The sequence below is a fragment of the Primulina eburnea genome, chromosome 2 (assembly GCF_022965805.1).
Source record: "Primulina eburnea isolate SZY01 chromosome 2, ASM2296580v1, whole genome shotgun sequence".
NCBI classification, from domain to species: Eukaryota; Viridiplantae; Streptophyta; class Magnoliopsida; order Lamiales; family Gesneriaceae; genus Primulina; species Primulina eburnea.
In genome coordinates, this window is record NC_133102.1 from 6,226,528 (window position 1) to 6,243,294 (window position 16,767).

Here is a 16,767-nt window from a genome sequence, read left to right on the forward strand (position 1 = left end):
TGATTACAGCAGGTAAAGCCTGAGGTACAACTGCAGCAGCAGTAGAAGAGGTAGAGGCAGTAGTAGTAAAAGCAGTAGCAGTAGCAGCAAGGGCCTTGGTGGGTAAGTTTGAAGGCTCTTCTCCACTTCTTACTTCCAATTCGAATTCATAGGCCTTTAGATCTGCAAATAAGTCGTGCAGTTCCAATTTGTTTAGATCTTTGAATACTCTCATAGCCATTGTTTTAACATCCCATTCTCTGGGTAAGGCTCTCATCACCTTGAGGGCTATTTCTCTGTTGCTATGCTCTTTACCCAGAGCAGCTAGCTCATTGACCAAGCTACTGAATCTTTCATCAAACTCATTTAGAGTTTCACCAGATCTCATTTTCAGATTTTCAAACTTCTGCATTGCTACAGACAGTTTATTTTCTTTTGTTTGCTCATTTCCTTCACATATCTGGATGAGCTTTTCCCAAATATCCTTTGCAGTGGAACACATTTTTATCTTGCTGAAAGTGTTCTTGTCAAGAGTTTTATACAATATATCCTTCGCCACATTATCAAGATTGGCTTTTTTCTTATCTTCACTGGTCCATTCACTTCTTGATTTTTCGACCATCTGTGGTGCACCGTCAGTAACAGCAACAGCTGTGTTAGGCTTTAAGATTTTCAGTGGACCATCTGTGATGACGTACCACATGTCATCATCTTGTGCTGCAAGATGAGCTTGCATTCTTATCTTCCAGTCGTCAAAATCTTCCTTAGAGAACATAGGAATCTTGCTGAAGTGTGCCATTTGTTGTAGTTTTTCACAAACAAGAATAACCTGCTCTGATACCAATTGTTGAGGATCGAAGTTGAGTTTAGAGGGGGGGTGAATAAACTCTACTCGTTTTTCGTGAGGATGAAGTACTAGAATCCTGTTAAGGATAGTAGTCGATCTTGTGAGAATACTTTCACCTGATTACAGTAAAATGTGCGGAAATAATCTGATGAAGTAGTTGAAAAACAATAAAGCAGTAGACAGCAGTTGTTTATGGAAGTTCGAAGATAAACTCTTCTACGTCTCCCCTTCTTCTGTTTCCAGAAGGTATAACTAAAAGACTTTGGATATTACAGTACAACACTTGTACACACCCACTTCAGAAGGACTTACACCTCAGCCTACTGAAACTCTTAGTTTCTCAACTTTCAAAAATGTGGAACACAAAGTTCTGAAAAAGACTCTTTTCAGATTACAGACTCTTCTGATAAAATATTGATGCAGTAAAGATTGTGAAGAGTGTAAGAATTAGTAGCACAAGATGATCTTTAACAAGATCAGATATAAGCTGTGAAGCGTGTGCTACTTTTCTTTGTGTTGAACTTGACAACGCTCAAGGACGACTTGATATTTTTCTGATAAGAGATTAGCTTTGTTCCTTGAAAAATGATATTATGCGAAGTGTCGTGTCGAACAAGGATTTGATCCAAGTATATATAATCGACTGAGTTCAACGTTCATGAACAGAGAAGTCTTCAGATAACTGATACAAACAGCTTTATTACCGAAATAGGTTCCTGCAGAAAAGCTATAAAACAATCAGTCTTGTTTTATACTCAATTTGGTAATATGCATTAAATGACTCTGTATAGTATTTAATGCTGCAATTAATGCTGGTACTAGGAACACCTTAACGGTAACAATTAAGGTAGCAACGTTAGAAAGTGTTCTCTACTGGTTTGTATAGTTATCCCTCTTTCTACTGGTTTAGTTTTACTAGAGCAGCAGCTACTGATAAACTATCTAGTTGTTCTGATCTGCTGGTCTACTGGTTTTAGTTACCATCGCACAATAAAATTCATATCTAACATAGTTATAATTATTCACGTTATGATTTTCACCATGCACTTTACGATACGTTATTTTTACGTTGCATGCGATTTTATGATATATTTACTTGTTATTCACGATATATACATGTTGAGTCTTTAGACTTACTAGACTTGATTGTTGTAGGTATTGATGAGGTCGAGACCGCGGGCGGAGACCAGTGAGCGATCTTGGGACAGTAGTAGTAAACCCGAGGACCTCATGATTTAATTTATGCACCTTTTATTATTCAAACTCAGTTTTAATACGTTGGATTATTTTTAAGTTGATGTTTACGTTGAATTATTTTTAAATTATTGGTTGAAAACAATATTTGCTTCCGCTGTTATTTTAAAGTTAAAATTATTTACATGTTTATTTTATAAATTGGACGAGTTATTTATTTATTTAATTATTCATTTAGAAAAATTTTAATAATTCCGCAAAATTATGAGTACGAAATACGGGCCTCTACATTTCTTCTCCTATATAATTGATGAAAAATTCAACGAATGAGTTATCAACTTCTTCTTCAATTTTCTCTCAATTTTCATTGGCAAAATGTCTAACATCGACGTGCTCTTATATTTTGGTGGTCACGTAGTTAGCGATAATGGATCGATTGGATATAGCATTCCATTTGTTAGACCGATACGAATATTACGATCTATTAATTTGATGGAGTTAGTTGAAGTTGTGAATAAAATGTTAGCAATCGATCCAGCAAATTTTTCTCTGAAGATGTCAACAAAGTATTCATTCATAGAGAGAACATCTTGGTATGAAATTCAAGCCAATCTCGTTGATGACTATACTTTACAATTTATAATGCAATGTGACAATATAAATATTTTTCATTTGTACGTGGAAGCAAATTCAGCCATGGTAGTCTTCTCTATACGTGACGCGTTACACAACTCACGGTATAGAAATGTTAAAACTGCACTACCCCAACTATAAGACTTCACGTTATCAACATCTCGTAGCAGTTGCAAAAATATTAGTCTAACTGACCCTCCTTGATAGTCAGGGAACATTATTCCTCCAATAATCATTAACGCAACACAACGAGTGAATTTCACAACATCTACTTCTGAAGTTTCATCATTAACAAGGTTAGCTATACAATGATCGTGTAGTACAGTCATAGACAGGCGACCAACTTACAAATATTTTGATGCTAGCAAAAATCCCAACATATCCAAACATGTGTTGCCATTCCTCAACTTTATTTGATACATCTACTCCAGCAACTGCTTCACCATCAATTGTTAGATCCCAAATTATTGAAACAACTTGTAATGTCACTGTTGTTTCATCACATGTAAAATGAAATGTGTGTGTCTCGCGTCGTCAACGTTCAACAAGCGCATTAATAATTATCAAGAACTTGTGACAAGAAAAATGATTTTCCGTAGCACGTCATTAACAACGTGCATTAAAAGCACGCTGCGAATACTACTTTTCACGACGTGCACCCATATGTGCGTTGTTAATAGTGTTGCACTTGATACTATTAACGGCGTGCATTAAAAGCACGCTGCAGATATTACTATTGACGGCATGCATTAAAAGCACGCTGCGAATAGTAACTTGATACAATTAATGGCGTGCATTAAAAGCACGATGCGGATAGTAATATCCGCAGCGCACAATAAAGGCACGCCGTTAATAGTGTTATTCACGGCGTGCATATTTATGTGTGCTGTTAAAAGTAAATCATTTTTAAAAAAAAAACATGTTCAGACATTAACGGCGTACATTAATCGCACGCCGTCAATAGTATTATTCACGGCATGCATGTTATTATTACGCTGCGAAGAATGAGATCGAATTTTTTAAATTAGCGACGGTTCTATAACACCAGTCGCTAATTTAGTGACGGTTTACATGAAACTGTCGTCGATTAAATCGACGACAGTTAATAAAAGCACAGGAGTAAAACCGTCGCCGATTTAGCATAACAGTAAAACCGTCGCTACTTGAGCGACAGTTATACATAAAACCGTCGTCGAGTTAAATCGGCGACGGTTTAATAAAAACCCGTCGCTAAAACAATCGCAAATTCTCTACTTATATCTCATTTTCCTTCACAACACTTAAATTTTTCCATACTTATACGATTTTAGTTTCGGTTTAGGTATGTATTTTTATTTCGATTGAATATAGCATTCCGTTTTTTAATTATAAAAATTTATTAAATATAAAAGTAATTTTTATTTTATTTTTACGCAAAATTTAGCGACGGTTTTGGAATTGTCGCAAAAGTATAAAACTGCCCCTAAATTTAAAGGTCGTCGCTAATATCGCTATATTAGCTACGGTTTTGCGGTTTTTACCGTCGCCAATTTGCGACGATGTGGCTGTTTTTTACTGTCGCAAATTGGGGACGGTTTTGTCAAAAACCGTCGCTAATATTTTGATTTTTTACAACAACACATCATACATATGCACGCCGTTGATAATAGTATCAACAGCGTGCACATGTACGCCGCGGATAATTTTGAGCTTTTAACCGCTTGCAACTTTGCAGCGTGTAATGCGCTGCGGAAAGCCATTTTTGTTGTAGTGCCACATTCTAAAACTCCATAAAAACTCATATGATTTAAATATGCTAGTACACGCATGTGTAAATAATTAATCAGTATATAACTTCCAAATCAAATTGTCTGACCTCTTCACTTTGACAATATCATCAACGGTTAACGAAAACACTCTTGATGACATATGTGTCGCTTGAAAATAGAGGATACTGGGATCTTCTGGATTTCGATTATCTGCCATTTTGAACTATGCTGTAGATCTTCTCAACTTCGTGTAAAAAAAATTTCGGTGAGGAATTGAGAAACTGATAAATGCAAGAATGAGAGGGCAAAGATAAAAGGAGGAAAGAAGAAGGAATCAGGCATAGATAAGGATTGGACGAATGGAATAGCGTCACGTGGCAAGTGGAGCACCGTCCGCGCTTGCGCTTGGCAGGCGCCAGTAGTATTGAATTTTTTTAAAAAATTAATTTAAAAAAAATTAAAATTAAATTATTTTAAAAAAAAATACCCGTGTATTCATATGTAGAACTTATGAAAATTTAAGGAATGTTTGCAATCAATTAAAAAATTATTGAGAAGATGGAGAAAGCTACGTTTTTTAGAATCATAGATAAAAAATTAATAATAATAATAATAGTACAGACGTAATGAGGGATTCCAATCCTAGTCTTGGAGCAAAGAACAACGGATGAAACTAAAATTGAACAAACAATAAAAACAAATATTACATATGAAGATTGAAATTTGACAACAATTAAAAACAAACAAAATTACAAAATGACACACACATGTCGTCGAAGTTACAATTTTCCCGTGTGTATGCAGCGTGATGAAATATTTTGAAAGATTTATTCAAAGTGTTGAGAATGATGATATGGATGGGGTGAGGTATTTGGGATATTGTAATATTGAATCGATCAAAACGCGAAAGCTTGACAGGCTAAGGCAACATTTTCTATAAAATTTGAAAATAAGTTGACTTTTAAAAAATGGAGTCCATGCAAGTGGTAAATTAGTTTATTCTGAACACTTGAACTCGTCATAATTCATGGGAATCTAATCTCAAAGAGGGAAAATATAAATAAGTAGACAAAAACTTGTGTGAGACAGTCTCATGGATCGTATTTTATGAAACAGATCTCTTATTTGGGTCATCCATGAAAAAATATTACTTTTTATGCTAAGAGTATTATTTTTTATTGTGAATATCAGTAGGGTTGACCCGTCTCACAGGTGAAGATTCGTTAGACCGTATCACAAAAGACCTACTAAAATAAATATTAGTGTGTAAAATCCAATATTAGGCAGGAGAAACACGGATACCCGTTTTACCAATAATAATGTTAAAAATATATATTCAAAAAATTTCTGTGAGTATAGCAATAATATGAAAATCTAATTTATAAAGTGTACTAAAAAAAAGTTAAAATGTCAATTTCAGTCTTATATATAAATCAGTTATCGTCTTTTAACTGTATATTTAAATGATCAATCGTAGTCATTCTCTCGTCTAAATCGTGTAATTAAATAACTAATATTATGTTAAATTTTTATAATTACATCTGTGGTTTAAAAGATCTCTCATAACATGCACGTGTGTTGAGTTTAGCAACGTAATTATTAAAAATAATAATGAAAATAGTCAATTAATTACAGGATTTTAACGATAATGACTAAAATTAATCGTCAAAATATAGTTACTGGATTATAATTGATTCAATAAAATATATATGCGTGACTAAAAATATCACGATGGAATATATACATAACAAAAATTGACATTTTGTTTTCAAAAAAGTTAGAAAACTTTATTTCGAAAACATAATTGATTATCCCGGCTTTTATGAGGTTAAACACTGAATTTATCCCGTATAATATAAGTAAAATAAATTGAGGAAAAAATAGACGCAAACCAATTTAATTTTGAATAAATCATGCTACAAATCTAAAATCCTTCAACGAAATGCCTACATTTTACCCTTTATTTCTCACTTAGAGATGTAGCCGAGCCGAGCCGAACACTATCAGGCTCGGGCTCGGCTCGTTCAACAATTTTCTTTGCTCGGGCTCGGCTCGGGCTCGTTACGAGCTTTTGGTTTCGAGCTCGGGCTCGGCTCGTTAGGAAGTTAAGAAAGCTCGGCTCGAACATTTAGCGACGGATATTTGAAGACCGTCGCTGATTAAATATATCGGCGACGGTTTTTTAGCGACAAACGGTCGCTATCGGCGACGGTTTTTAATGACAAACCGTCGCTAAATGTTCAGCATAGTTTAGTTAATCTGCGCGTTTCATCGTATTACTTCAGCATGAAATTATTTTTCTTATGTTTTTACTTCGTCAACATTGATATACCGAAGTAAAATATAATAAAAAAATATAGTGAAGCCCGTGTTTTTAAACATCAGAAGTAAAATATATTATTTTACTTCGCTTGTGTTATTACTGAAGTTATGGGTAATGTATTACTTCGTAATTTATTATTGCCGAAGTAAAGCCTGCCGAAATAAAATCCGATTTTTCTACTAGTGATTATTGCCATAACATTCACATTTTTAATATAACTAGGTAAAGATACGTGCGACGTCCGTGAAAATACATTTCTATTATCAATAATTGTTCTTAAAGAAATGAGATCAGAAGAGATTAATTTACAAAAAATTATATATTAATGATTTCATGCTATATTAGTCGATAGAAATGAGTAATGTTATGTGCAACCAAATTTGTACAATAATTCTTACAATTTAAAAAAATCAATAGAAATTTCATTTATCAAAATCTTGTGATAAATTAAATATAAAATCTCATTAGATAATAACAAAATCTCACGATATAATTGTTGTAAATATTGCAGTACTATATATTAGTTGTACCTTAGCATTATCCGTAGGAAATTCAATGTAATATAATTTATACTATATGTATTATAAAATGATTGCAAAAGATATTTGTTTAAAAAAATTTATGTGTTATAAATCTAATGTTATTCTTGATTCAAAGGATTTCAAATCCATGGATTTCAATACATTCAAATGCATTTTTGTTATTTAGAGATGTAACATCATAAACTTCAAATCCACTCATTTCATGTTTATATAGTAGTATTTCATGTTAGTTATGATATTGTTCAAGTCCACCAAATAATAATGTTATTTGAAATTTATTCTACTTTATATAAATAATAATATGTAAATAAGTAATGTGTAGATTCAAGATTTGATATATTGTTTCATTGTTAACGATAAAATTATAATTCTAATCCATAAATTTGAAAACAATTTATCCAAGCACAATCTAAATAAAGTAATAATTGTTGAAAAACATATTAGTAATAAATATTATAATTTTGTTTAAATTAGACATTGGAGAAAATATAATATAAAATTGATATCACAATAGATATTAAAATTAAATGTTATTTCAGTATTCTACAAATTATATTTATTTTTTGTAAATATTTTAACTTAATCTACAAGCAAATAAAATCAATGAATTTTGATTATTATATCTTCTAGACAACTGACAAAATATGATTTAATTAATATTTTATTATATTTATCAAAAAGTGTTCAACTCTTTAATGATATAACATATTTATGCAATATGTTATTTAAATACAAAAATTCAAAATTAAGATAACATAATTTTTTTTATATTTCATACTATATTATTGGAAGTATTAAATTTGTATATATTAATTTTTTTCTGAGAAACTTCTTCTATATATAACTCATTCAAAAGATTATAGATTTACAAAATAAAACAAATCATATTCAATTTAATATTTTGTGAAAAATATATGTTCACTTCATCTACAAGCAAATAAAAACAAATAACTTTGACCTTAATTCACACTTTTATAATATGTATAGATTTTTAATTTTTAATTTATTATTATTTATCATACATAATTATTTTAATATTATAACTCATTAATTATCTCAAATTCGAGCTCGCGATCTACCTAAACGAGCCGAGCTCGAACCCGAGCTCGTGAACCACTTAAACGAGCCGAACTCGAGCTCGAGCTCACGAGCCAGCTAAACGAGCCGAGCTCAATTTTGAGCTCACAAACCTATTATCGAACATGTTCACGAGCTAACGAGCCGACTATCATTAATCTCAAGCTCGTCTCAACAAAATTGTCGAGCCCAAAATAAGGCTCGGGCTCGGCTCGATAAGCTTAACGAACGAGCCTAAACGAGCTTTTTAACGAGCCGAAATCCGAAAAACTCGCGAACAGCTCAGTTCATTTACATCCCTATTCTCACTTGTAAAAATTAAAATGCATTTTTTAAAATTGAAATTGAAGGTTTTCGAATATTATAGACATGATTACAAACCAGGTTGTGAACTATTTCTTCTTCAGAGATACTAATTAATAAAAAAAAAAAAATTCCCTCAAATTTTCTGACAGAATAAAAAAGGTACGCCGTACGTATACGAATCATTAATTAAAACGAGTAAAGATTCAAATAATATCGAGACATGAGAAAAATTAAATTAAAAATAAAAAAGTGAATGTATAAAAGCTATGTGAGGAAATTAAGGTATTTAGCGAGTAACGGGTGAGTCTATGCTCCTCCGGGACCATTACTCCCCATTCTCTAAAATTGACACGTGTCTTTTTTTTTTAAATATCATAATAAACTTTAAAAATTATAAAAAATTTACAATTACTAGGGAAAAAAAATTCTAACTCATCATTAATTTTATGAGTTATAACTATCCAAAAAAATGCCATAGTTTCTTTCAAATTTTATAATTTATTTATTAAAATTCAGATTTTTAAAATCAGATATTTTAAAATTAATAGTGATAATATATTTGTATTCGTTAATACACAAAAATGCAAATTTATTTAATTTCAATTCTATTTAAATTTTTTGAGCGAAAATTTATGTAAGTTTTTGTGTTTATATATGTTTTACTTTCATTTTTAAAACAAAATTTATTTTATTTAAAATATTCTTATTTAGAACAAAAACTAATTTTTGAGTCCATAGAAAATAATTAATTATGTGAGGTTCAAAATTACTCTAACTCCATCCAAAAAAAAAACTATCACTCCTAAAATATTCTTATTACTTTTAAACTTATCTTCTTATTTTAAAGGAGTAAAAATTAATATTAATTTTTAAAATTATTTAAAACAATTCATAATTTTATTTTATTTCTTTTAAATATATCTTTTTAGTAATAATTGTTTCCAATTTAGTTTAGATAATTAAAAATAAAAATATACGAAGAATTTCTTGGAATATTTAAATTCTAGCATTTAGATTTTGAAAATTTTAAATTAATATATATAATCATATTAATGGTCAAAAAATGATTAAAAAAATATGATTAGAAGTAAGAGTGAATAATAAATTTAGATTTTTTAAAAATAAAATTAAAAAATAGGAGAAAATGAAAAACAAATATATATAAAAAAAAATAGAATAAAATAAGACACATGTCCCAATTTTAGGGAGGGGGAGTAATGCTCCTGGAGGAGCATAGACTCACCCGCGAGTAACATACTTAAACTGTTTGGCAGGGATAATAAGGTGGATTTATGAATTTTTAACCCACTTTATCCCTTGTTTGGTACGAGTGATTATTTAACCAAGTCAATCTCTTGTTTAGGTCATATTAACTAGGATAAAATAATCACTCACCACTCGATGGTATTATTCATCCTACTCTTAATCTATCATATTTTTCCAATTTTATCATTCTCCTAAATCCAAACTCACCACCACTTCCCTCCACCGACCGTCCACCAACCTACCATGCTCCGCCGCCGGCCGATCAAATTCATCTCTGTGCTGGTTATTCACACTACAATTGTGTAATGTGTTAATTATAATATATTTTCCAATGATTTGAAATTCATTATGATTAATAAAACTATAGAGTAAATGTGATTTTACTCTATATTTCTAGTTCGATCATTTTAGTTCTATTTTCCCAGCATTACTCAGCTAGTTCCTTCAACTTTCAGATTTTATATTTCAACTTTTATTTATTGTAAAAATATTGTTTTCAATTTTTAGTAATATACTATGGTGTTTATATATATCATTCAAGGAATTGACTTTCCATATTCTTTAATTATATTGGTAAATTTCACTTTGTTGCGTCCAAATCCAAGAAGATCACAACGGACGGCCGAATTGGAACTCACAACGTCTGATTAGAAGTTAGATTTGTCTACTTTTTTTTATCACATATTGGGACGATATGTTCATCGCACGACCGCACGCAAAAAATCCGAGTCAAACAAATGGCACGTCTAGTGAGACCCAATGGATGCTAACATGCATATATTTCCAGCAAGTTTGTGGAAAATGGGAATAAAATGCAGTCAAGAGATAGTTGGATGTATAAAGTAGATACATATTCTAATGTTTTAAATTCTGATTATTATGTTTCAGATTCTTGGGAACATGGAGAATTTGGTACTCATAATTTTTCAAATCATATGGTTATGCTCCAAGAGACGAAATATGGGTGGTTTCTTAGTCCTCTTTTCCTGAGGAAATCAAAGAGCGTGATGGACTAGGTATATTTGAAGATGTAGAAAAGTTCATGTGCAACTAGTTCTTCCTTCTAGACATCTTGAATCCGCAGCCACAAAGGAAATTGAGGAGATGAATATGATTATGATAAATTTCATGGGACGAATGGAGGAAGCTCACCATGTTATACTGACTACGGTGAAGTAGATGATGGAGGAGATGAACAGACTGAGGGTAAGTGATCAGCTTCTGTGGAGAACACATCTGACATCTGTTGAATTTTGAGAATTAATGGAAAAGAAAACAGGGAATTCGAGAATTGCTTCTCATTTCTGGAAAAATATCTGTGTGTTCTGTACAAGCTTTACACAAGTAGTTCCTCTTTATATGAAATCTAAACCTACAGCTAACTGATAGACTAAACTAACAACTAACTAAAATACTAAAAACAGCTTTTTATTTCAATACTCCCCCTCAAGCTTGGAACAGATGAATCATTCCAAGCTTGGATAATAAATAGCTATGCTGATTTTTACCCAACGCCTTGGTAAAAATATCTGCTGGTTGTTCTTGTGTTCCAATATATGAAGTTCGAATGACATTATCTTTCAGCTTCTCTCTAACCAAATGACAATCTATCTCAATATGCTTCGTTCGTTCGTGATATAAAGGATTGGCCGCTATGTGTAATCCAGCCATGTTATCGCAATGCAAGGTTGCTGGTCCATCCAAGCACACCCCCATATCTGCCAAGAGTCCAGTAATCCACACTACCTCACACGTAGTGTTTGCCATAGCACGGTATTCCGCTTCGGCTGAAGATCTCGATACGGTTCCCTGCTTCTTAGTTTTCCATGAAATTATAGACTCCCCAAGTTTTATGCAATATCCTGTGACTGATCTTCTGCTCATAGGGCAAGAAGCCCAGTCTGAATCACAAAACGCAGACAAGGTAAATGTACTCTGTGCAGATAGGAGAATTCCACTTCCTGCTGTTCCTTTCAAATATTTCAAAACGCGAAAAGCTGCCTCCATGTGTGAAGCTTTCGGAACTTGCATAAATTGGCTTAAGACTTGTACAGAATAACATATATCCGGGCGTGTAATTGTGAGGTATAGAAGTCTTCCAATCAATCTTCTGTATACAGTTGGATCATCAAGAAGTGGATCATTGATTTCCTGCTTTTCAACTGTATCATCATACTCTTTTGTTGTTAACTTCAGATTTTGTTCCATTGGAGTATCAAAAACTTTTGCTCCAGATATCCCTGCTTCTGAAATCAATTCCAATGTATACTTCCTTTGGTTTAAACATATCCCTCGTTTGGAACGAGCAACTTCAATTCCCAAAAAATATTTCAAGGATCCCAAGTCTTTGATCTTGATAACAGTGTGCAAAAATTCTTTGACCTTTGATATAGAATCTTCATGATTTCCTGTTATCACAATGTCATCCACATATACCAAAAGAATTGTAATAAAATCATGTTCCTTCTTTACAAAGAGAGAATGATCATGTTTAGATTGGTTAAAACCTGCTTGTTTCATGATATAAGCAAATTTTAAGTTCCATTGCCTTGATGCTTGTTTTAACCCGTATAAGGACTTAACCAAACGACACACCTTGTTCTTAAACTCCCCCTTGCGGTTAAGGCCCTCGGGTAAACACATATATATCTCTTCATCAAGATCACCTTGTAAAAAAGCATTAGTGACATCCATTTGATGTAAATTCCAGCCATGAATGGCAGCTAGACTTAACAAACAACGGACTGTCACAATCTTAGCCACGGGAGAAAATGTATCGAGGTAATCAACCCCGTAGAGTTGAGTGTATCCCTTGGCCACAAGCCGAGCCTTAAATCTGTCAACACTTCCATCAGCATGATATTTGATTTTGTAAACCCATTTATTACCAATTGGCGACTTCCCACTTGGCAAATCCACAATATCCCAGGTATGGTTCGCCTTCAACGCAGACAACTCTAAATCCATCGCATCTCTCCATTGTGGATCGGTCACTGCCTCTTGGTAAGTAGCTGGTTCTTTGAGTGAGGAAATACCAGCTAGAAAGGCCTGATAAGGATAGGATAGTTTGGAGTAATTCAGGAAGTTACTGATTGGATGAAGAGATTTAGTGGTGGAACAAATATAATCTCGAGTCCAAATGGGTGGTTTACAAGAACGAGAGGATTGTCTAATGGGTTGAGAGGAAGATGAAGAAGTGGGAAAATTCACAACATGGGTTTCAGCTGAGACTGAAACATTAGGTTCCAGGGGATGTGATGGGTAATCATCAAAAAGACCAGAGGATTCAGCCTTAGGAAACATATGCGGCTGTGAAGAGGAGTTGATGAAAGGAAACATGGATTCCTTAAACACTATATCTCGAGCAACAAAAAAACGTTTGCTCAAAAGATTTTGAAGCTTATAACCCTTTTGTGTGGGAGAATAACCTAGGAAGAGACAAGGATCAGCCCTGGCAGCAAATTTATCACCTCTAGGAAGATTGCTAGCATAGCAAAGGCATCCAAACACCTTAAAATGCGTGTACGAAGGCGATTTATGGTATAGCATTTCAAAGGGGGTTTTATTCAACAATAAAGGAGTTGGCAGACGGTTGATAAGATAGACGGCTGTAAGGACACAATCTCCCCAATATTTATGTGGTAGAGAAGCTTGAAATTTCAAGCAACGAGCAACCTCAAGAATATGTCTATGTTTTCTTTCGACAATGCCATTTTGTTGAGGAGTATATGAGCAAGAGCTTTGGTGAATTATTCCAAAAGAGGCAAGGAAATCAGTACATTGTTTTTGAAAAAATTCTATACCATTGTCACTACGGATCACCTTGATGACAGTAGAAAATTGGTTATGGATCAAGTGAATATATTTTGGAGTGTATGAGGGACATCAAGCTTTGAGTGCAACAAATACACCCAAGTGGCTCCAGTATAGTCATCAACTATGGTTAAAAAATACCTTTCACCATTGTATGTTGGGGTATTGAATGGTCCCCAAACATCCATATGGACCAACTGGAAAGCAAAATTTGAAGAGGAAGAATGCTTAGAAGGAAATGACAGACGTGTTTGCTTAGATTGAGGACAAACATGACAATGCTGTAAATTAGGAGCATTTTGTAAAAAAGAATCATTTTCATTCGCACTTGAGAAATATGACCAAGACGTTGATGCCAAAGATTACCACAATCTGTGTTGTTATTCTTATCAATAAAGGCAGAAAACAAAGTCTTACAAGAGTGGGAAATTACAGAACTAGAAAACTGACTCTCCTTATTGTTTTGGTGCTCGAATTTGAAGCTGGAGAGATTTAATCGATACGGCCCATTCTTTTCTCTATCAATCCCCAATATTGTCCCATCCAACAGGTCCTGAAACACACAGAAATGAGGATAAAATGTGACACAAGAATGATGATCTTGTGCGAATTTCGAAATGGACAGCAAATTGAAATTGAAGTCTGGGACAAACAGGACATTGTGCAAGGTTATGGAATTTGTGAGTGGTACCGAACCAATGTTCGTGAATTTGGTTGTTTTACCATTTGGCAATTGAACTGATCCAGTCGAGGAAGCAGTAGAATTAGACTTAAACTGCATTACAGACTTACCAACCATATGATCATTCGCTCCAGAATCAAGTATCCATTCAACCTGTGATGAATTCAAAGGAAATGAATGAATACCTGCCATATTAGCTGCTGGAACACTTGATTCTTGATGTATGTGATTATTTTCCAGCATTTTGAGAATGGCAGCATACTGTTCAGGGGAGAAAAATTGTGCACCAGAGGAATGTTTCTTCTCGGTTTCATCAACCTCAGCCTCTTGATGCACTGCCACATTGTTGGCATTGCTCAATGTCCTGCCTCTATCACTACTCTTGTCATTCCAATCCCTCTGATTTCTCTGATTTTTGAAATTCGATACTTTGAACAAGCGATGGTGAGGAGGATATCCAACCAATTTATAGCAGTATGCCTTAATGTGTCCAGACATATTGCAGTGATCACATTTAATATTTGTCTTCTTACGATCTTGAGTGGAGAAAAATGCAGACGATGGGATCTCAGGTGGAGCAAAACCTGTGCTTAACACATTCCGAGTAGACTCCTCTTGAGAAATAATAGCAAAAGCCTGACCAACACTAGGTAAAGGATTTGTCATTAAAAGCTGACTACGAATGGCAGCATAGCTATCGTTTAACCCCAATAAAAACTGAAGCAATTTTTGCTGTTGATCAATTTCAGCATATTTCTTCGCCGAATCACATGAACATATCGGTAGAAGTACCAACGAGGCAAATTCATCCCACAACTGTTTAAGCTTCGAGTAATATACAGAAATTGGATTGTTTCCTCGAAACGAGTTTTCCAATTTCACGATGCAATGCAAATATTCTAGATCCATTCACCCTGTCAAACCTCTCCCTCAGATCTTCCCAAACAATATGAGCATCAGTGGAATAAACAATACCTGCAAAAATCTCCTTGGAAACCGTATTCATGATCCACGAGAGAACAATCGCGTTGCATCTATCCCATTGCATCAACTGACCAGATTCATTCTCAGGTCTTCTGCAACTTCCATCGACAAAAACCAGCTTGTTTTTAGCTCGTAATGCAATGATCATTGCTCGACTCCATATTCCGTAGTTCTCTGTTCCAATCAGCTGCTCCGTAATCAGATGAGCTCCCGTAGCATCGGAAGGAGAAATGTAAAGTGGATCAAACATATCAATTGTGATTGTCGAAGAATTGACAGACGCCATTGCAGAGAAAACGAATCAAAATTGAGATCAATTGATAAAAAAAATCAATTATCAACACTCAACCTTGCTCTGATACCATGTTGAATTTTGAGAATTAATGGAAAAGAAAACAGGGAATTCGAGAATTGCTTCTCATTTCTGGAAAAATATCTGTGTGTTCTGTACAAGCTTTACACAAGTAGTTCCTATTTATATGAAATCTAAACCTACAGCTAACTGATATACTAAACTAACAACTAACTAAAGAACTAAAAACACGCTTTTTATTTCAATAACATCCACTGTGAAAATTTCTTCCATGTGAAAGGAGATTCAGGGGGCATTTCAAAATCCAATGAAGCAGGAGAATCAAGTTGGAACTCCGAAGCTGGTGATAACTGTCACTTGGTGAACCCTAACTCTAGAATTGTTGTTGAGCGATACACTCCACCACGCGAGAGAGGGGAAGAAGTGGAAAAGAACTCCTCAGAATCTAAAATATAACATTGAGATTCCTATTTTTCCAAACTTTGTTGTCACTAACCAAAATTGTTCTGCAGGACTTCGGGAAACCATCAATCCAGCACATCCTCCTATGAATGCTCGGGGGAACCATATTCCCCTCAGCCTTTGCTTATCATGCAATTTATGTACAAGTACAAAATTTAAGTAGAAGAGGTATCAGGGAACCATGGCTCGAAGGCCAAGGAACCAGTTACTTACATCCTGAAGGAACCGAAATCCTAAGGCCGTGGAATCATTTAGGTCCAAGAGGAACCATGGCCTATGGGACAAGGAATAATTCCTATCATCGTGGAAACGTGGTATCAAACAACCGAGCATATATAAGAGAAGGAACCATGGCACGAGGTCCAGAAAGCAAGACTCGCCAGCAAAGGAACAACACTTCATGATCGAGGAACATGTTTTCTCCAGCATATTTTCCGGTTGGACCAAAATCTTGTGGGAAAACCAGCCCCCATTGCATGGTATTATATTCAGTCATATTGGCCAGTTGGGCCAACAACCTGCGGGGGAATGGGTCATTTGTTTAGAGTAAAAACTAATTTGGCCCAATAATTTATCATTTCATCCATAAGAATTTTAA

The 16,767-nt window shown here is 34.0% G+C and overlaps 1 protein-coding gene across 1 annotated transcript; it reads right to left on the reverse strand.

Annotated features, from left to right (window-relative positions):
• Nucleotides 1-13,231: 13,231 nt before the first annotated feature.
• Nucleotides 13,232-15,680, reverse strand: LOC140824031 (uncharacterized). The gene is made up of 3 exons (XM_073185635.1): nt 15,386-15,680; nt 14,596-15,267; nt 13,232-14,281 (listed from the first exon to the last, which is right to left on the reverse strand). The coding sequence occupies exons 1-3, from the start codon at nt 15,678-15,680 to the stop codon at nt 14,250-14,252; spliced, it is 999 nt and encodes a 332-aa protein (XP_073041736.1). The 3' UTR covers nt 13,232-14,249.
• Nucleotides 15,681-16,767: the final 1,087 nt, after the last annotated feature.